Source organism: Anopheles maculipalpis, chromosome 2RL (assembly GCF_943734695.1).
Source record: "Anopheles maculipalpis chromosome 2RL, idAnoMacuDA_375_x, whole genome shotgun sequence".
Classification (NCBI taxonomy): domain Eukaryota; kingdom Metazoa; phylum Arthropoda; class Insecta; order Diptera; family Culicidae; genus Anopheles; species Anopheles maculipalpis.
The window spans coordinates 52,861,685-52,884,085 of NC_064871.1; the positions used below are offsets into that span (position 1 = coordinate 52,861,685).

The following is a 22,401-nucleotide window of genomic DNA, read 5'->3' on the forward strand; positions in this document are numbered from 1 at the left end:
CCCAGTATCTCGTCAAACGTTTACATCTATACTGTGAGTGGAATGATTGATTGATTGACAGTTTTAGCTCATCTAGCTGCCACTAGATAATAATTGTTCGATCTTCTTTATCTAAACGCAACGGAGCATCATGTGAATATTTGTTCCCTTTCCCGGAACTGAGGCGGAAGATTGTGGTAGCTAAAGGGAAGAATTAATACAACAAACACAAATGTAGACCGTAAAATAGCTGACAGATGTTTTGTGAGTTGATCTCCAAACTTCCGAACCATGCTACACTCATTTAGAGTGACGTCGGTTTTCCCAACTCGGAGTATTCTTTTTCTACTATCATTTGTTTTGCACTCCGTGTTTTTCCTCAGCATTTCATCGAGGCATTCAATTGACATTAGAGATTCGTTGTTTCGAACGGTGCCACGCTAAAATCTAAGTTCACGATACGATGGAAATACTCCACAAAGTTTGTGTGTGTGTGTTAATGTGCGATGATCGTAAGGATCGCGCCGTTGCTGTCCCTCCAGGCCAGACCGTTTCCTTCTTCAGACCGTGATGCATCGCACACGGTGTGACACACGCGGTTTGCATGCATGTTTGCACAATATATTTGGCCGAGTCCAGTATTGCAGTTGATTCGATGACGCCCGGCCCGGCTTGATCTGAAACATATATGCTTGATATTGGCGTGAAGAATTTGGGTTTTTGTTGCTGTTCTTTTGGTTCTGTCCTACGTTCTAAATATGCGATCTTTTGTGGTGTGGCGCATTCTAAACAATTATTATGTCGAGTTTGTTCGTCCAGCTTCATTGCTTGATAATTTCAATCAGAACTGTTCTACGGTGCTGAAAATACTGGTGCTGGTGCTAACACTACTAAACGTGTGATGTGACCATGAACGGCGTAAACGTTCACCATTGGGGCGGTTAGCCCATCTTCAGGATAATGATCGTCCGTGTCTCCTTTCTGCCTTTGATCGTGTGTCTGAGCACTGTCCAGCGTGGATCATCGACACGCTCCACACGTGCAGTAAAAATCGTTCTAAACAGCACGCCACGATTCCTTTCCCAAAACGGCAGCTAAGGTGAGACACTTCGATGGCAATCGTTGATGATCTCGCCCCGAACGAAGACTAACCGTCGTGTCGTGGCTGGTACACATAAGGTACCGGCGACGGTACACGACCTACGCCGCGCGTGCGTGCTCTACTATACCTATGCGCTTGCAGCTGCGTGCGGTGCATTGGTGCATTGTTGCATCTACGTTTGAATCGATTTGGGCAAACTTGTGTAGGGGAAAAAAATAGAACCATTCTACACAGGAGCGGAAAGGATATGGGAAATAAACGGAAATGGAAGGTTGAAAATCTAGAGGCGGAGCTATTCCTACATTATCCTTGCGTTTGTGTGTGTGTGTGTTTAGTGTCTTTTTTTTCCTTTCTATAAATCCCTATGTGCTGTGGTTTTACGAGGTGAGTTTGTGACCCACGTACCTTTTCCTTTTTATTCCTTTCGGTGGTGAATTTGTGGTTTGTTAAAGAATTTAAATCTAAATTTTTCATGATTATCGTTTAACTGAAACGTTATCGATAGAAATGCACTTATGCGACCGCTTATCCCTTTGGAGCTAGATTTGCTATACCAGATTTATCCTCAAATATATAATAAATGTACCAATTTCTATACCTTTTTATGTACTTGCAGATTCCAAACTAAAAAAAAATACAAATACATGAAATTATGAAAACCAACATGAGAAAAAAATGTTTATAATTGAGACAGGGTCTTCGCAATACTGCACACGATTAATGCGGCGGATTAATCCAGCGTAATTAAAAAAGGTTGAGTGGAGCTCTGCAAAATTATTCTTCTGCTTGTCTTCTACTTTTAAAATTAGTATGTGTTGACTTAAGGAATATACGCTATCAATGTAGCACATTCTCAAGAAATTAATTTTAAAACAGTCAGAGAAAGATCGCAATTCGTTTTGATGTCTTAAACTCATCTGCTCAGCTATGAAACTATGAATCAAGAGCTCCCAATTGCAAGACCGAATTGATTTAATTTAACAGTCGCAAGTTAAAGTTTACCCAAGCAAAATTATGTGTACCAAATGGGGAAAAAATGCACCAGATTCGCGAAATCACACATAGTAATATTCCTTACGGTAACCCTGGTTGAAGTTTCGCAAAGCTTTGTTCAGACCCGAGCCCTGTTCGATGTAGCGCCTTTCTTATTGATGCTATTATGGTTTAATTCGTGCGTTTTGTAGCAATCATCTGTAACAATCAACTGAGGCTAATACTGTATGAACAGGCATACGAATACGATTTGTATGTGTGGCTTTTTGGAGTGCTAGTATTTGAGTATGCAACGAATGTGGTCTATAGCTGCGAGTTAACAATTACCGACACACCCGCTTAGTTCGTCTACTTGACTATCTTCTATCGGTAGGTCTATCGATTGATAATGAACAAAATATTTAGGCAACAACTGGGCAACAATAATAGTAAAGTAGCATCGGATCGTACGTAATATACCTGGAAGTACCAGACGGGGCAGATAAAGTTTGTCATTTGCCATTTTTCCTCTCCTCCTATCCCTTCTGGCGATAGCGATTGTTTATCCTATATTTATATGTATATATTTTTAATTAATATGTAAATAACGCTTTCGGCTCGATCGTTAACGTAGTTATAATTTGCCCAATGCAGTCTTGCGAACACCGCGTCAGCTTGCACCCTGACGGGTTACGGGTCGTTCGAAATCCGGGCACCTTTCCCCTTAGTTGCAATCCACCGGACCGGCTCTCGATGGTCGTCGTCGGAGGAAATTACTGACTAAAACTGACCAATGGTGGTGCGCCTACGCGCCTAACGAAGAACAGTAACAGTTGGATGCATGCGTGGTGTATACGTGTGGCGTGTCGGGCATCTTCTTTACCCCTGGTTCGCTACACCTTACCCGTGACGGCTTTGTTTCAATTGTATGATAAATATATGTATATATTTATATGCTTTATGTATATATTGTCTCTAATACTTATTCGTTCATAGTGGAATAGGACCGTTAAATAGCGCAGTGTAGACCTCACATAATCTATAGGAATGACGAAGGCGCGGCTCAATCAATTAAAGCATCTGTACGCGTTATAGCAGACGATGGGTGTGGTGGTACACATGGCTACACTAGAGGGTTTTGTCAAAAAAACGGAACGACGAGGACACATGATTGAGTGTTTGATTTTTAGACATAGCTATAAGGTGTGGGGTTTTACTTTTTTTTTCTTCCTTTTTTTTGAGTGTTTTTATCTTCATTTGTGAATTTTTGACTGCTCATCTTTGCAATGATGCTGGGCGTATTTTGCCTGTGTTTGTGTGTTTATACAGAGCTTAAGTTTCTTTTCTTTACATTTTTTTTGATCGCATTTGTTAGTGACTGGGAATGGGAATTAGTGTATTTACACCTAATACGACACAGCTTGAATGAACGCTCTTTCCATCTCTCTTTTGTTCTCTCCCTTTCTTTCTCTCTCTCTCTCTCTCTCTCTCTCTCTCGGCCATACACGTGGGTTCTAGTGTGATGCAAATACAGTAAATGCCGTTGAATGCACAATTTCGTCTTAAGGAAACGATCGATGGGATTTGGTATGGCGCAAAAATGGAGAGTCCAGCCACCATGCTGGTCATCACGATCGATAACATAATAGCGATCAGTTTTGCGAGCGCAATAGGTAATACTTGTGATTTTATCCTTGGTCCTAGAGCTTAAATTGTACAGAATGAAGAAGAAGAGTAATCAAACCGAGAATTTCTAAGCATTGGTGCAAGTATTGCTACATGGCCGGTGTTAGAAGTAAACAGTGCAAACAAACTAAGGAAAAAATCAACAATGCTAATCGTAACATCTTATGCTATAACGTTTTGTGGCTGCTAACTGGCTCGCTATCATGGCACAACTGTGCAATAAAGGCAAGCAAGCAAATACTGGTGCTAAAACATACAATGAAAAAAAAAAAAACCTCTGGCACACAGTCACTAAGGATGATATCATTTGATGGCTAACTATACACTCCGCCCGTAACAGCATGTAAATGTAGAATGTAAATGTTTTTTTTGTTGTTTTTGCTAAAATTGTAAAACCGAAGACGATCATTATTGTTACAATTCTCGATAGTAACATACATGTGTTAAGCATTAACTGAAAAATGGATCTAAAAATGACGCTAATGGAATTGATGAAGTACGTGGAAGAACGATGCCTTCCATACTAGCGAGGTTATATGGAACAGGGTAATAGTTTGCTGCCGTGGTTCTTGTATTGCGATTTGCTGCTCCGGAAGAAGTACATATGCGGAAGATAAAGTGAAGAGGGACATATGCGATACTTGTTTTTGATTGTCCGCTGGTACCCGGTTTAGTAGATACCTGTAGATGGATATAAAAGATAAGTGAAAACAACAAGGACACCAAACGCACGGTTGACGTTTCATACTTACTCGGACACTCGGGTGGATTGAGCTGACCGAAAAAGTTCAGCTCGTACAGGGAAGCGATGGTGATGAAGAGCAGGTACCAGAACATCAGCACGATGCCGAGACGCTTGTCCAGCTTCCAGCCGTTCAGGTGGGTTGCGAACAGCAAGAACAGCACGGTCGAAAGTAGCGAAAGCGTCGAGTACGTGAGTCCCTTGGAAATGACGTTCACGTGCGAACCGGGCTTGATGATCGCGGTCTGGATGAACCACGGCAGTCCGAGGCAGATGAGTATATCGAACACGTTCGACCCAACGGCGTTGGAGACGGCCATGTCGCCGTACCCCTCCTTGATCACCGCGATGGAACTAAGCGCGTCCGGGACGGACACACCAGCGGCCACGAACGTTAGTCCCATGACGGTATCAGGGATGCCGAGGGTCGAACCGATGATCGTTATCATCCACACCATGAAGTACGAGTAGAACGAGATCCAGATCATCGAGATCAGGAAGGTGAAGGGGTACCAGTTTTTATACTTTTCCGTTTTGCAGTCCGGCATGGTTAACCGGGCGGTGTAGTGGATCGGGTAGACGATCGCCCACGATACCTGGGCGAGAATGCCACCGTCCACAGGTTTCTCGAGCGGGTTGTGCGAGTCCTGGGGTCGTGGTTCCTTCGGTTTGTAGTAGTCTTCGCCTGCTGCCGGTGCTGCTACGGCCGTCTGCTGGACGACCTGCGTTTGCTGTTGCTGTTGCGTTTTCTGGCTCTCCTGACCGTACTGATCTTCGTAGGCATAGTTCTGCTGACCGGTACCGGTGTTCCATGCATCGTTTACGTTGGCAACAGACGTGTTAGTTACCGCTGGGGCTGGTTCACCCCAGGCCGCATTTGGATCCCAGCTCGCGTTTGGATCCATGTACGCTGAATAGCCCTGATCGACTGCCGGTGGTTGATCGGCTGGTGGTTGTTGTTGTTGTTGTTGCTGCTGCTGTTCTTGACCTGGTTGCTGTCCCTGGGTGTAAGTCGTTTCGGGTAGATTCTTGTACGTGACCAGAGCCGACTGTTCTTCCTTTGTGGGGAGCTTGATCGGGAGGTTCCAGGTGTGGGCCCATTTCTCGAGCGGTGTGTTAAAGTGCAGTGCGATACAGTACACGACGTAGAACAGTAGCATAATCAATGATTCGATCCACGAGATGACATCGTTGAAGATGACGCATAGCATCACCAGTATGGAGATGGTGTAGAAGGCGCAATCTCGTACCAGAGGCCACCAGTTCAGCTGGAGCACGGTGCCGGAACAGAGGGCGCACACGGATATCACAAACATAATGTTGAACACGGCCGATCCGATCACGCCACTGATGCCGATGTCGTCCTTGGCGAAGAACACACCAATAATGACGGTTGCCAGCTCGGGGGCAGAGCTTCCTGCCGCCATAAATGTGGCACCGGCAACATCGGGTGATAGTTTGAGTTCTGAAATGTTAGGAACACATTGTGAGACTGTTTGGTAACATTCAATAGTCAAACCAAAGGAACCTTACCTTCGCAAATTCGGTCTAAGCTTGACACAAAGTAATCGTCACACACGATCGCCAGCCCAAGGAAGGTGAAGATCGCTACTAGCACGTGTATGATCAGGCCGCCATGTTTCCTCACGTTCGGTCCCATGAGTGGTTGCGGGAACTGTTCGATCGCCGGTGGTGTACAATTTTCACGCTTCGGTCTCCACGTTGGATGCGTATGATGTGTCCGGCCTTCCGTCGGTTTCGTTTCCTCCGTCGGACCTACTTCGTCCGGTCCAGTAGTATCCGTTTCGCCGGACGTTTCCCCCGAAGACGATGCGGAGGTAGCGTAAAACGCTGGATTCGGTGTAATATTGGACAGATCGATACTGCCGAGATCGAGTCCACCCTTCTCTTCACTGCCACCACCGCCAATTGAGGCTGAATATGCGTGGAAGCTGGAGTACACCAGGAATACGATGCCCATGTGCCAGTAGCGACCTCGCCGGGTGTGCCGACGCCCTGCCATACCGATGGCCATCGCAAATCTTGGATGGTTAGCTGGTGGTGGGCGAGAACGTGATGATGCTACTGATGATGAGGCACCGCTTTATCCAATCTAGTTGGCCACGAACCGGCAGCAAAGTCAAACGAACAGATGCAGAGCAAGAAGATGGCAAAAATAAGACACGGTTAGAAGAAATGATAGTCATCAAACGCGCATTAGTATGACATCTAGTGGTGTTCTCTCGATTTAATAATATTCTTCTCTCCTCATGATCTCACTCTGTTAATGCGTCATCGGGCAAACAAAAAAAAAAACGATTCCTACACAGCCGCTATCAATGTCAAACCAAGTGGCACCTTTACAATAGCATTTGATTTTCCCAGGAAAAATGGCATGAAAAGGAAAACGCGTAATTCATGAGTAACAACAAAAAAAAAAGCACTAGAAGGAGCTTTTGCAATCAATTCCGGCCACTCGCTTGTCCATTCATACTTGCATTCGTTCGTTCGTTCCTTCGTTCGATGATGTTGGGTACTCGAGTTGATTTCATTAAACCGTTGAATAAACGTTCAAACCTCTCCCCAAGGATAGTTTAGCGAGCAATGGTTTACCCGGTACCAACAGTTAATGTTTGGGCTCTTGCGTCTGTCTACTAATTCGCATTTGCCATTTCCGTCCTATCTATGTTCTGAGGCGGATTGCAAGGACACATCCGGCAGGATGATGATTGTAAAATGGAGGACGCACCATTGATATAGCGTTTTGAGTGTTTTACGCTTCGAGAGCATATCTAGTAGAAGGTATGATTGTATGACGCGAGCATCAATTTCCCACCACCGTTTATGGGACTTTGTGGCCTTCTGTAATTTAACGATATTTTGGATTGATTTCTTTTTTGTAAAAATCTTCTCCACTATGATCATTTTTCTCTATCAAATCAGCCTTTTGGTAACGAATGTTGAAGACTGATAAGAAATTTTTGTTCTCCCCACGATACGCCCCACCGTCAATGTTTCACTACACTCGAAACCGAATCATCAATCAGTCCAGGTTCAGTTGCTTTTGAGGGTCGACGATTGCCATTCTACAATTGGGACGGTCTTATTTTCAATTATGCTTTACCCATCGGTACTAAGGTTTGGGTACCTCTTTCGCATTTCCTTTTTTGCACAAAAGAAAGAGATCGATGTACTGCACGCTGTTTTGCATCAAAGGTTTCATTCATTTCTTTGTATATCTTATTCTTTTATTACTGAGGCTTAACCAGTTCCAGAGCAATATTCGGAGGCCGCAGTGAAAATGGAAGTTGGAAGCCAAGACTAGAGTTGGAAGCTGACTAAACAGCTTCCTAAAGGTAAGACCCTGACTCTGTCAGTATGCCATGAAAGTTTGGACCACCAAACATCTACTTAGACTGCTTATACCATGATCCATGCCCAGGCAGTAAGAAAAAGTAAACCAAAAGTCCTCTCCTCATACATGTCCTCTCCTGTGCATAGTGCCTTAGAAGCGAACGAAAAGGAAAAAAGAAAGTTTATTAACTACATCATAAGCTGCATTCTTTTCTTGTTTCACGTCGTTGCTTTGATGTGTCTCCCACCAGCACAACGTGAACGCATAAGTGGCCACACGTGCCCGATTGACACTCACTCCCACTGCACTTACAAGCTTGTCCATTACTGTGTGATGAATAATAAATTTAAAAACTCAAAAGTCTTGTGCGTTGACCGTTAAGACCAGATGTTCAATCAACGTCAAGGCTTGCCAAGTGACCTTCCTACGACATAGCTATGGCCAGTCTGACTGTTTGCACTTTGCACAAACACTGTGGACAGTGGTTTAATAATTGCTTTATTTGCTTTTCCCATTACCTGTCGACCGTCAGACCATCAGGACGCCTAAATGTAGGCAAGCGCACACAAAACCGTGAAGCAAGCGATTTTTACTTTGCGTTTCTTCCTCCCCACAAAGCACAAAACCCACATTTAACGACTTTTCTCCGATTTTGAAAAGCAAAACGCGACCCTTTTCCTTTCCCCCGGCGCTGGCCCACCTGAACCGTAGAACAGAATGGACCGAATGGTACCGAAAAATGTTGTGCGAACATTTAGCAGCTTTTTTTGTGGGGAGGGGGGGGGGGGCAAACTTCATTCACTGCCCATTCTCGCCATCGACACATCGGTAAAAAAGGCTCTACTCCCCATTTCCCGACAGGCGTACATTCCCGAGCCGATCGGGGGGGGACGCAAAGGGAGCAAACACTTAGCATGAAAGGGCGGATGTGTACATGATGTTGTTTTCCGTTCTGCCGATTTACATTTTCATCGTATTTTCTTTTTTACTTTTCCTTTTGCCTTCGATCCTTCTGGCACTGGATAGGACCGGTTTCGTGTGCGTTACTCTGCTGTTCGAGTTCGTGTGCGTATCCAACACTGGTCCGTCCACAGTCTGCCTGTTCCTCGTTGATAGAGCACGGCAACGGATCAAGTAATGACATTTGTGCTTACGTGCTTTGTGGTTTTAGTGCAGCAGGTCGATGTATTTATGTTAGCTTGTACGGCCGGTGCAAAGCAAAGATCTTTTCGACGGTAATTTCATTTATGTGGATTTGTTTCCGATTGCCAGCGACGAGCCGAGAAGGTGGATCCTTCTGGGCTCGAGATAAGCAAGATACGCCACATTGTGAAGCGGTTTTAATGTGATTAGAGCAAAGTGTATTTTATGAATAAACACTGCTATAATAAACGTGATTGTTGTGCAACAGACAGCGCATGTCAAAGGTACGATGTCGTATCTTTAAGGCTGAATGTACCGGTGGCAGGTTTGAAGTAGATATGCAGAAATTCAATTTGCAACGGTCTCAAAACTATTAGGTCAGCATGTCTGGGCTGCACTATTTTCTTCGTGGAAAAGATAATTACAGGGCTTTGCAGGTGAATTATTAAACTTTTAACTATGAATGGATTACGTTCAGGATGAAGCGTACCATGTTCATCTGTTGCACATTCTGGACTCTTTCCATTGTTTTGAATTTTTTTCGAAGCGTTTTAGTCCAAAAATTCTGTATTGAATTACAAATTGAACAGAGTGGATTAAGTGCAAGAGAATCCATCTTCTTTGGAAAATGTTTCAAATCTTGGGGTCTACTATATCAAAAAAACGATCAAACCTCACGAAATAGTTGACAATACAGATGCACATTTTGGCAAGACCGATCACATAAGGCCAAACATTTCATTGTACTGTGGCACGTCCTTCCAATATCTCTGTGAAAAGCTCGATGTATCCTAGCGATTCAGCTTTCTATCTTCATCTGCATCATCATCAAATAATTCAGAATTAAAAAGCATTAACAAATGATTTGAGGCAAGATTTGCCAAGACACAGAGCTATGAAGTTGGAAACAGTGAGGTACATACATCCTAACTATCACTGATCAATTGTTTGGAAACTTTCGTCCAGCACTCCGGGCATCCATCTGAACGATTAATGGTGTCTTGGATTGGATGGAAAATTCATCGAATATTTTTATAAGCAGAAGGCAACAGAATTCCGTAGCAGCCTGTAGGCCGGTATTCTGTAGTTAATCAGAATATCTACTGACCGTCAAAAAGTCCCGAAAGAACACCAAAACTGTGAACATTTCTATACGGTAGCAGTGCTTAAAATCCCATCTTTCTTCCAGAAGATGTACTTTCAAAGGACGCTCGGGAAATAGTGACAATAATTCGTGCTTTTTAGATGTACACCGATTCTGAAATTTACTTATATTCAACCCTTTAAATTATGTTTTGTACATGTGCTGATCCATTGGCAGGGGTGCTAGCGGCGCCGGTTTTCAAACGATAGAACAGGGTATCAAATCCTTGAGAGATTTGCGGGAAAAACGAATCATAGTAGGCCAGAGATGGCGAACCGAGATGGGAGACATTGTCATCCGAAGTTACTATTTATTAATTTAAAATTTTAGAGATTATTTAAGCCGAAGACTAGTTTTGGCTAGCAAATTTACAAAAACGAGTCAACAGAATTTCACCCGTTTTTTTTAAATGGATTGTTAATAGATTAAAGATTACAGAGAGTACGAGAAAATAAATTCATTTTATTTATTACATTTGCATATTTCATTATATGTTGAAATATTAAAGCTTGTTCATTTTAAAACAGAACGCATGATTCCTCACGCAACGTCGTATCCATGAATGGGAAAGGATTCCACTGGAACAGCCAATATTAATGAATGCGGCGGTTTCATTAAGAAAATTACTTATTAATGCGCGAAGGGTTTGCATCTCGTGTGTGAAGGCTCGATGTGAAAAGCTTTCAAGAATGGAAGACCGTCAGGTAAGAGGGTTGCACAGAAAACAGCTCTCCTGCTATAATTAGCATTCGTCGCATGTGTAGGTAAGCCTATACACAGCCCCGTACACGTCCTGGAGGTCGATAGAAACTCGATGCCCCGAGAGCACAAACAAACGCCATCTAACCACAAGTCCTTTGCACCAGCAGTTCCAGTTTGTGGGTGCTATTTTTGTACCCACAGTTTCAACCCCTATCGCCGTGGTTGCTAATCCATCCACCAAAGCGTGTTGTCCGTTTGCCACACTAAAATTATGTAACTGCGTTTATGCTGCCCATTTTCCGCTTATGTTTGTTTTACCCACTGTCCGCACGTTGCACTAGATTTGCTTTACTAAGCTAGTTCACATTAACGGAGCCACAAACAGTATTCTTTTAGCATTATAAAAAGTACAAAATCTACACATTACACATGGTTTTCGCACATGAAAATAGCAATCCAATTAAGCTCGCCCGAAAGGCATTGTTGTTGTTGTCCAGCATCGGTGATGTCTTTCTCTTCAAGATCGGCTTTTATTTTTAGGTCCCGCACAGGGACTTGCTTTCGCAGTTCCAACCCATTGAAGCAGTCGATTTAATGAGACAAAAATAAATGTCTTGTAGGGGGGGGGGGGGGGGGGGAACCAGAAATAACAGTTGCAAAAAGAGATGTTCGCATTATCTTTGCTGCCGGTAGGTCGGAAAAAGGGACACACACTACCACACACCCACACACGGGGCAGAACGCAGAGCAGGAATTATCGTAGCCGTCGTCGAGTCGAGGGAAATTTCCGTTCCGATGCTCTAGTACACAAGCTGCGCGCTCGATCGATAGTTGGGATGATGAGCATGCTGAAGGAGAGAAGACCGTCCCCAAACCTATTGCATTCGAGAACTCGATGCCCTCGCGATGCCAAGAGCTCGAACAGCCGCGAACAGAATGGCAGAATCCTGCTCGTTAAGGTGTTTTATTACTCCGGGGCTAGACGATCCATGGGTCGATGATGGGACCCTTCCCCCTCGCACCGGGTGCAACTGGTCATGTCAATAAGGTTGGTGGTGGGTGTTGGATTTTTTTTTGTGTGTAGCTGTCCTGTTTTTCATTGACACCGCGCCTGTTGGACGGTTATCGATTTGGTTCCGTCCGCGTGTATTGTGTGTGCAGGATTTTTCCGGAAGTATCGGTACTACCATTACTTTTATCGCAGTCAGATTTGATCGGATAACATGACTCACCATAATGATGCGAGTGCGAGAGAGAGAGAGAGAGAGAGAGAGAGAGAGAGGGAGAGAAGGAGCAAGAAACTAATGGGCACTTAGTAGTAGAAAAGTAAGGTCCACAACATGACCAGGTTTGGTACTGCAGGTTGAACTTAATTCAATGCTTTGTACTGAAATGTTGTACACCATTCGAAAGTGTCCTCAATTTACTTCTTTTTTTGTCGCTAGAAGGAACCCGGTTTGGCGTGTTAACGTATCATAATTGACAGTCGATTAAACAGCCATGACTTTGAATAAATTTGTCCATTCCTTTGTGACTCATCTTTTAACATTACAATCCAATATCCAAATACAATTTGGATGCGTACACAGCGACTATCATCCCGATAATGGTGCTGGTAGAATGTTGAGCGCTCCAAAAAATCGTTACAAATGCGTGACGTAGGCTCCCGCAGAAATCGTCCCGAAAAATCCGCACCGAAGCAGATTTCGGGTACGCGTACCACTCACACCTCATTATTTCGCCGCTGTTCGTTGGGCCAATTTTCATCGCTTCCGCACCGAGTTTTCGGGCTTTGGAGCTCCCCATTCAAAAGTATCCCGCATTTACCGCTTCGCTCCAGCTTATTTAGGTATTTTCAGTCCGGCAGACCGGGAGTACAAAACAAACGACCAGTCTGCTGTACCATGCTTCGCCGTGCCTCACACCGGTGTGGATACTATTTCTAAATCAGCAATGAGCTGAGTACCGTGGCACTCATCGTAAAAGCCATCACGTAATAAAGGGGAGCTCACGCTGAGTGACAGACTGGTATAGTGAACCGAAAAGACAAGAAAAACGGCTTTCACCCTTCGTCCGTTTTAGGTACGGAAACGCACAAGCAATAACAAGCAAAAAAAATCTGTATTCTACGAGAACTGAACGGAAATTCTTTAACAAGAACGCGAACGCTTAGTGTATGGGGCGCTCATCATGAGTCCGGTCCGGACATAGCCGTCCCCGGGGAGGGGAAACAATCCAGTGCAGTCGAGGTACGAAAATTCATTGATTTTCTATTTTGGATACCCCGTTCAGAAGAGCACTAGATACGCGAGCCTTGCTGGGGAGCCACCGGCTGCAGTGGAGGCGCTCTCGTGAAACTTAAATGGAAGTCCTGCTGTCGCTGCCCCCGTATGATGTAAGCGGATGACAATAGATCTACTTTTATGGCCAATAGGGGCAAGCATCAAGAACAAATACCACACACACACACTAATGCTAAGCTGATGTAAAGCCAGGGAGTCGCGAGGTTTTAAGTTTCATTCTCAAACGGAGGAACGTCACGAACGAATAAAGCAGAGATTTTCCATAGCATTTTCCATCAGGCCATCAGGTCACATGGGCTGGTATTGTCCTTCGTTTTTACAATTTGGCACACTTCATTACTTTTGCCCACGGAAATTCAATTCACGAAGGCTCCACATAGGCGCCTGCTGGTCCTCACGCCCCAAATTTTCAATATGTGAACTATTTGCGCTTTTCATGGGAATTTTCCGGACCATCCGAAAATGGTTTATGTGCCGTTTTCCTCACACACATCCACACTGACACAAACTCTTAGTGAAAACCAGCTCACATACGAGCACACACACACACACATTCGTACACTTAGCTTCAAGGGAGCACAATTTGCACCTACACATCAACTTTTATTACCTTTACCTTTAACCCGTAGGGCTCCGGTAGGTAGTAGATAGAAGCGAAATTTCCTCGCTTTCCTTCACAACGGCCTTTGTTATTATCTCTCGAAGAGATGCACATACAAACGCGTGCCCACACACATACAAACACACACACACACACCCTACTGCAACCCGCAACGGAACAGAGAAGATTGTCCACCGCTCCTCACTGACACCGGCCCGCACGACACGACACGACACCGAGCGTGTGTAAGCGCCAGTCACAAACGCTACTGGACTACTGAAATGCGACGACCCGATGGCGACGGCCCCAACCCGAAAAAGAGGGACATCGCACGGAGACGCTACTGGGGGGGGGGGGGGGGGGGGGGGAGGGGGACATCGAAATGGGTGGCACGAGCAGCAAAAGGCACGAGTTCGGGCTTTCCCGTTTTCCACGTTTGCGCACTGATGGTTCCTGCTTGTTCCGGTGGTAGCTCACCGGACTGCTCGCTTTTTGGTTCACTTTCGCTTTTTCACCACTCATCCCGGCGGCGGAACCGGACGGTCTCGGGTTGGCTGTACGGGCTGCTGACTGACGATGGCCGTAGTGCCTGTTCTTGAGCTGTCGGATGTCGGATTTGTCGGTTTTGTGCTGTGCGTGGTTCGAGTAGTTCACGACGATCTGACTTCTTCCCCCACAGGATGGTACTTCGCCATACTAATCCTTGTCACAACCGTGCTTGAGCGGTGAGATCACGGATCGGGATGTAAGCTATTGCCGGGGGGCTGTAGAGCGGCTTCATTATTTACTTAGCTACCTCTTCGGAATAAACTCAACATTTTCCCGGGGGAGGGCAAAAAACGTAACGAACCAGATAAAATAACAACCCAGCAGTGGAAAGGTTTTAAGTACCTGTTGCAACGCTACTAAATAGAGTATCCTCTGGGAACGAATGTCCGTAGCAAAGTGAGGCATAAACAACAAACAAAAATAAGAACACAACTGGAGCGCGGGTGTAGGGAGTATAATATTTTACATTGTCAATTTTCATCGCAAATCTCTAACTGGCTGCGAAACCTTCTCGAAACCGGCAGCTCACCGCGACCTTCCAAGGGTTCAGGATACCATCGTTGTAAATTGTTCTATTGAAATTGTTTCCGAACCGCAAAAACTTAACCACCCATTGTGCAGAAAATTCATTTCCTTCTTGCGGATGTCCGTGTCGTACCGGTTGAGGTCCGTATTGCCTCATCATCGTTACCACAAGTTCCCAAGCATTAACCCCATTGTACTGGTGCACTTATGTCACTGTCCAACGATTGACCTAGAACAAGCCATCAGCATGAGCAATAAGTTGTGGCAAATGCATGCAAACATAACGATGTTGCAATGAAGAATGTTTGTGTATGAATGGAAGAAAATTATCGAAACAAATTACCGTCAACTGTATTTCCCTCTGACCGGAAGTGAGCATCACGCACAGGCACATCCAAAGCAATGCTTACACAACATTCTTCCTCTGTCTTCTCTCCGCTAGGATAGTTCTCCATTCGTCCCGGGGACAGCTTGATGAAAGGAGAACGCAGCACGACGTCAAACAGCGGGAGCATCAGCAGGAGTTAAACGCCAAACGAGTCTGTGGTATTGAGCCAGGCCACGACACCACCCGTTGGTGAGAGAGTTTGGGAATTTGAAGCCGCACATGAACCCGTGAATGGACGCTGTTTAGCAAATTATTCATCACAACAGAATAGGTGTGAGTGTGGTGTTTGTGAAGGAAATTTGGGACTTATTTGTATGTTTTCGAAGGGAATCATCAGTAAAGTGGTAAGTTTGTTTGTTTTCTTCCATTTATGTTCTGGTAATGACTCTGTAAATGTCGGTAATGATATCTCGATCAAGTCTTACTCAACCAGACAGATAGGAAGCACAAAGAAGATCAACGAAGGAGATTGTAGCTTTCCTTTTTTTTTTTGTTAACCATCTCGGAAGGTGGTCTGCGGCTACAGACCAACCCTCAAGATGGGGTATGTGGGATTCATCGTGACGCTGGGCCCGTTAAGCGGACCCGGCAGCCAATGCGACCCAACTAAACCACTCCTCGACCTGATCCGAAACCTGCCGATGCGCTGATGTGTGTAGTACTCCATGCAGGATCGTTTGTGCGATGCACTCATCCCGTTGACGCGCGGTTGCTGCTGCTTCGTGGCTTCCTTTCCGCTGCTGCTGCTCAGATCCGTCCGTCCGTAGCCGTTACTCCCGGTTGGGTCTAAGCTCCTGCTGCTGCTTTGGTTACTCGTCGCTGCTTCAGTTTATTGTTTATTGTTTATTGTTTAATAATTGATTCGTCCACCGAGAACGGTTTAACGAGGCAAACACGCTTGCTATGGCTAAGATGCTTTACAAGAATTTACAATAAACGCAGAGAACTTTTAAATTGGGATATAGACATCGTAAAATCAAACTGACACGAACATTGATTGAAACGCCTAATCATGGCCTTAAGCGGGGCGTTAGTACCGTATAGTGTGTTAGCGCGAGCTTCGTGCAACATTTGTCGGTGTCTGGATACCGGTCGCGGGACAGCAAAAGAAATCCTACTTACCAGTGACGGATCATCAATGGTTTCTAGTAGTAGTCCTGCTATAAAGATAACCTGAGCTCTGTTGCGTCTGACTTCTAACGTTTCTAGGCCCAGAAGAAGTTGTCGTTGTAGTCCTTTGTGGGCGGTTACGGCAGCAGCTGTTGCTGCCTTGTTTGTTCCGTGTTCCGCCGTCGTTGTTGTCGCCTCTGCTCCGGCTGTCCACTGTTGTTGCCAGCGTTCCATGGTCTCTTCTCTGCGACGCTTTCGTATGTCTGGTCCAGTATATCCCCTCGCTACCTTATCGTCATGGCAGCGAATAACCTCCTCTAGGAGGAGGACTAGCGGGATAGTACTTGCGACCACGCAAGCTGCATCGTAGGAAACCGTCTGGAAGGCGCTGGCTACTCGAAGTACTCCTGTGCGGTGTGTCCTCTGAACGGTGGTGCGATGGATGTCTCTCTGTAGAAGTGTCCGTCCCCACGATGGTGCCGCGTAACGAACAATGCTATTTCCAACGTTGACCAGGTCTCTCCTTCTGCTGCTTTTGGGGCCACACTAGTTCGGCATCAGAGCGGTCAAGGCATTTGCGATACGCGTCGCCTTGGTGCAAACCTTCTCCAGATGCCGGCCATAGAGCTGCTTGCGGCAGAGTTCGACGCCGAGGTACTTGAGCGATTCCGTGGAAATGATCGTGTGTCCCCCCCCCCACCCCTCTGTAGTTGACCTACTTGCGGGTTGTGATGTGTGCAGAAGATCATGTAGCCGGTCTTTTGGTGGGCCAGCTTCAGACCCACTCCGTCCATCCAACGCTCGATCATCTCCAGGTTCCTCGTAGCATGGGTGCTGATTTCCTATTGGTCCCTTCCGATAAGGGTGAACGCCACATCATCTGCAAATCCGATAATGTCCGCACGCTTCCCGAACAGCTCCAGACGTAGAAGGTCTTCGTACATGACGTTACACAGTGTTGGCCCTAAAACCGAACCCTGCGGAACACCTGCCGTCACTGGCAAAAGATTGTTGCTTTCCTTGGAGGAGAAAGAAAGAATTTTCAGAGGAGTATTGGCGCCGTATCAAATTTTATGCCTATTTCAACCAGACAGAAAAGTTCTTGGTATATTAGAACGGAACTCTACCGTCAACCACATCGTCACAGTCGCCATTTTAAGTGTTACGTACGTAACGGTCGGTTTGAAGCAGATCAGAATTATTGTGACTTATCGCATGGAAACGACCCGATGCATGAAACTGTCAATAAGATTTGTTTAGACAAGAAAAAACATGGAATAGCATACGCGGTAAGAAATAGGACGAACAGCAATTGTAGCGCAATAAAAGCGACCCAAACAAATAGGTCTACAGGCGGACCAACGCAAAGCGAGTGCAATTAAAATACAGGTCGCGTCAACGGGATGCGCCGTTGACGACAAAAAGGACGCTGCACAATCGCTATCTATCCAAGGAAACCAAAATAGGACCTCTCCCACGGAATAGGTAAAACACGTATAATTTAGGAACACAAACAAAACAACGTTCTAGGTACGAGATAAGCCCGTCAATGAAGCCCATACAGAGATTACATAAAAAGGTTCTATTTCTCTCTCGCATATTCTATTCCATTCTAGCATTAAGGAAAATCGAAATCTTGTTAGTATATAAGAAACGAAATTTGTGAATAAAATTTAGTATTAGTCCGGAATTCAAACGAGAACGTTTTGTTTTTTTTTTTTCACACAGATTTTTACTCTGATTTCCTACCTCATCCGAACGTTGCTAGAATTGAGAAATTCCACTTCTGCGGCATAGCTCCCGATGTACCGAAGAGACCTAGCGGGAAGTTCTGAAAATCTTAATTCGGCAACACTTTCTTGGTAGAAAGTCATTTCCTGCTAGCGATTGAACTTAGGAACAAGCAGGCCAAACCTTCGCGTGGCCTGGCCTGGCTCCGTCGCTAACATTAAGGTAGTCTGCAATAGGTGCATTCATGAATAAGTATGATCCTTTAGACAACCCGAGAAGATCACTAGTGGACGTTAGCATCAGGATGATCAGCCATAGCGCAGTTACTCCAAAATGTCTTACAATACCGTCAGTGTGGCCAGCAACAAACTCTTCCAATGACAAAGACATATTTTTTCGTTTTTTATTTGAGTTTCTAAAACTATGTTTGTCTCTCCATGAAAAACATACAGCTACTCACATGATATAAGAACCTTCGTAGCTGGTTAGTTGGCAAACCCATCCTAAACTGCTCGCCAAAATGTTCCAAATGTCTTAACCCCATGGAGAATGTGAGTCATTTTATTATGCAATTTTCTTCGATCCCAGCCGTTAACATCCAAAAAAGGGCAGCTGGATAACAGGGTCCCTTCGTAGACGGCGCCTCTTGGATGAGGATCGCCCAAAATTTCGACAACTTCTGTGCTTATACAATCAAACTCGAGTTATTACACCAGATTCATAAGGCAATCGTTGACGCAAATGAATAGAACAATATAATTTTAACTCAATCCAACCAGTGCTATTCGGAGACAAATAGCATAACAATTTTAGCGTTTTAAAGATGATCGATTACTTACAATTATCGCTCATATGACACATACAATAAGAAAAACATGACACGATTACAAACTCAATTTTAAAGCGCGTGTAGCAACTTCCAAACGGTCTCATTTTACAATGATCGATCGGATTTTGAACCAATTGAAGAACGTAAAGAGTTGAAGAGTTCCCTATTCAAGCTTATGCTGGGAAGTTGGCTACATAAATGCTTAGGTCGATTCACAAGCCAATCCTTACACTCGGGATATTGTTTGTCGTACCCTTTCGTGACTGCAAAGGGGTTCTAAATAAGAGCGAATAAACCATCGCTCTGTTGCGTTTCTGTTGATGTACAAGGTCCACAGCATGGTGGAAAACAAAGTTGTCATCGGGCTAAAATGGATCGTGCAAATGGTTTGTGCAGAGCAGGATCGTTTGGTATGTGGAGGGCGTTGACTACCGGGTTTTTTTAACCTCACTATTGTGTTTCGCTTGCAACGTGTGGCTTGGTGTGGATTGAAAAGTTTGAAAGTACTGTCGAAAACATACCAGTAGCTCTTGCAATCTTTAAACCTAAGAGACACACACAATCTCTAATCTGTTCACTTCCAAGAGCACTTATGATGACCCGGCACCTTCATCACGCATTTTGTTGGGAGGAGTACCTTTTCGCACCTATTTTGCTCACATTTCACGTGACTTATAGCCATTCATCCCTTTGATGAATGTTGAACTCTGTTGTTGTGGTACCGCTTTGTGCCACTGCCATTTGCCGCCTTTTCCCTTTATTTTTTGCCTCTCTCGCCAACTGTCACCGGGTTCGATTGGAAGCGCAGAACTAAAAACTAAAGCTAGGTTTTGCAAACTAGATCTTTTGCCACTTTTGCCGTACATTCTTTTAGGGCTTTATCGCGTTGCCGACACGTCGGCAAGTTTCGTTTGTTCTCGTGCTGAAGCTTGTGTTCGTCGGAACAAAAGCGGTCACCGTTTTCCAAAAGGCAACGTCATTCGGGTGCACTGCAAAACGGCACTCGACAAAGCGATGCACAAACCAGCCCATCGAAACCGCCTTATTTTCCCTTTTTTCGGGCAGTCGGGCATGCGGGTTGCTACCTTTCAGGTTGACTCTTCTGAAATGATGTTTATGGACAACATCTTCATAATGCTGCCGGCCGCTGATGAGTTTCGGTAGGTGTCGCAGCCTTCGGTCGAGGGTGTTTGTACCTTTTGTGCGAGAGCTGTTTGTTTGCTGTATGCCGATTAGCCGGCAGGATGACAAGTAATGTGTGTCAATGCCGTACGGTTTTGATGTGGTTCCCCGTTTACATGGTACTTAAAATCATGCTGAGTAGCGTTTCTTAACGTTGAGTGACGATAAAAAATGGCTCATTACACGATCAGGCTCGTTTCGCTCTTCAAACCATACAGAGACCTTGTGAAGATCATTATTAATTTGCCAGATTTGATCAGATCAGGGATCTGATCTGATCAAAAATTTGTAGTACTTAAGACAAAAAAAAATTGAAGAGAACCAAGAAGAGTGTATTGAGAAACGGTCGTATATGGTGAATTTTACTTTACCTGTCTCGGTCTTGGTCCTGAATTTTTAGTTTAGATATCAGTTGTCGTATCTAATTTTCCGGAATATTTTACGTTTGTGTGATTATGACGGTCAAATAAATTAATTCACTTGAGGTTTACAATCATAATATCATTATACAGTTTCAATGGCGAACGTCAGAACGTGGAAAACTACAAACGACTGAGGAGACCGCAGACCCTGCTGTTCCAGGACAAGAAGCGCCGCTTTGAAGAGTCAGATGAAAAGCTGCTAGAGCAGCTCTCTCAGTCGGGGGACGCTCGCTCGTTTTACAGGAGGTTGAAAGCGGCACGGAGTGGATTTGCTCCTAAAACCACGATGTGCCGGGACGCAGAAAGAAACCTCCTGACAGACGAGCGGAAGGTGATCGAAAGGTGGAAGTGCTACTTCGAAGGACACCTGAATAGAGCATATGCAGGAGAGGTTGGTGCAAGTAGCAGAACAAGCCAACAGCAGCAGCAACACAGCAACATCAGTGACAGCAACAGTGCAGAAGACGAAGTGCCTCCGCCATCTCTGGATGAGGTTACCAGCGTCATTCACCCAGTCTACAAAAAGGGCGACAGACTGGAATGCTCGAACTATCGTGCCATTTCAGTCCTTAATACCGCCTATAAGACCCTATCCCAGATCTTGTTCTGCAAACTTGCCTCCCTTGCTACAGATTTCGTCGGCAGCTACCAAGCGGGGTTTGTTGGAAGCAAATCCATCACCGACCAAATCTTCACTCTTCGGCAGATCCTCCAGAAGTGCCGAGAGCGCCAGATCCCTACGCACCACCTGTTTATCGATTTCAAGGCGGCTTACGATACCATAGATCGAAATGAGCTATGGAAGATAATGCAGCGGCACCACTTTCCTGGAAAATTGATCCGGCTGTTAAAGGCCACCTTGAATGGAGTGCAGTGCAGAGTGAGTTTATCGGACAAGATTTCGGAATCATTCGAATCGCACAGGGGTCTGAGGCAAGGGGAGAGGCTCTCCTGTCTACTGTTCAATATAGCCTTGGAAGGTATCATACGAAGCGCTGGGCTAGACAACGAAATCCGTGGCACGATTGGCTTGGCTTCGCGAATGACTGTGACATCGTTGGCAAGACGACAGCGAAGGTGTGTGAGGCGTACACCCGACTGAAACGTGAAGCAGCAAGAATTGGATTGATGATCAATGCGACAAAGACGAAATACCTGCTTGCCGGAGGCTCTGATCGCGATAAAGCCCGAGTGGGAAGCAGGGTGTTAGTCCATGGCGACAAACTCGAGGTAGTAGAGGAGCTCTGCTATCTTGGGACTGTCGTAACTTCGGAAAACGATGTCAGCAGCGAAATCCGGAGAAGCATTGTTCAGGGAAATCGTGTCTACTACTGCCTTCACCGTCTGCTGAGATCCAGAAGACTTCGAGACCGCACGAAATGTGAGATATATCGCACACTGATTTGCCCGGTGATCCTATATGGCCACGAGTCTTGGACCATCCGAGCGGAAGATGCAAGCGCTCTTGGCGTGTTTAAGCGTCGCATCCTCCGGGCCATCTTTGGCGGTGTTTTCGAGCATGGAGTGTGGAGAAGAAGGATGAACCACGAGCTTGCTGAGCTATACGGAGAACCGGACAACCTGACGGTAGTCAAAGACCGGCAGGATACGATGGATGGGGCATGTTATGAGGATGTCGGACTCATGCTCCACCAAGAAGGTATTCGTCAGCGAACAGCGAGTTCGTTGGTTGGATCAGGTGATCTATCGGAAATTAGGTGGCTACATGGATGAGAAGCTGCAGGCAGGGATCGAGTTTCCTGGAGATCTATTGTTGACCGGGCCATGTCACGACGACGTGCTCTTTAGAAGAGCAGGCCAACATGAGTGAGTAAGAAGAGGGTTTTTTCGCCTACTTTAATGTTTGATGTGTTTAATATAAAAATATCCTCTTCTTCTTGGCTTAACGACCTATTAGGTCGGACAGGTGATCGAT

General features: G+C 45.2%; 1 protein-coding gene across 1 annotated transcript; it reads right to left on the minus strand.

The window, feature by feature from the left end:
* Positions 1–4,394: 4,394 nt before the first annotated feature.
* On the minus strand, positions 4,395–6,569 carry LOC126557355 (probable sodium/potassium/calcium exchanger CG1090). Its single transcript, XM_050213090.1, has 3 exons — positions 6,015–6,569; positions 4,492–5,946; positions 4,395–4,420 (listed from the first exon to the last, which is right to left on the minus strand). The coding sequence occupies exons 1-3, from the start codon at positions 6,514–6,516 to the stop codon at positions 4,410–4,412; spliced, it is 1,968 nt and encodes a 655-aa protein (XP_050069047.1). The 5' UTR covers positions 6,517–6,569; the 3' UTR covers positions 4,395–4,409.
* Between the last annotated feature and the right edge of the window lie 15,832 nt (positions 6,570–22,401).

Excerpts from the sequence above, each read along its gene's own strand:
- LOC126557355 (XM_050213090.1), bottom strand. The coding sequence starts at position 6,516 with ATGGCCATCGGTATGGCAGGGCGTCGGCACACCCGGCGAGGTCGCTAC. Across the intron at positions 5,947-6,014 it reads CTTAGACCGAATTTGCGAAG|AACTCAAACTATCACCCGAT; the intron begins GTAAGGTTCCTT and ends CTAACATTTCAG.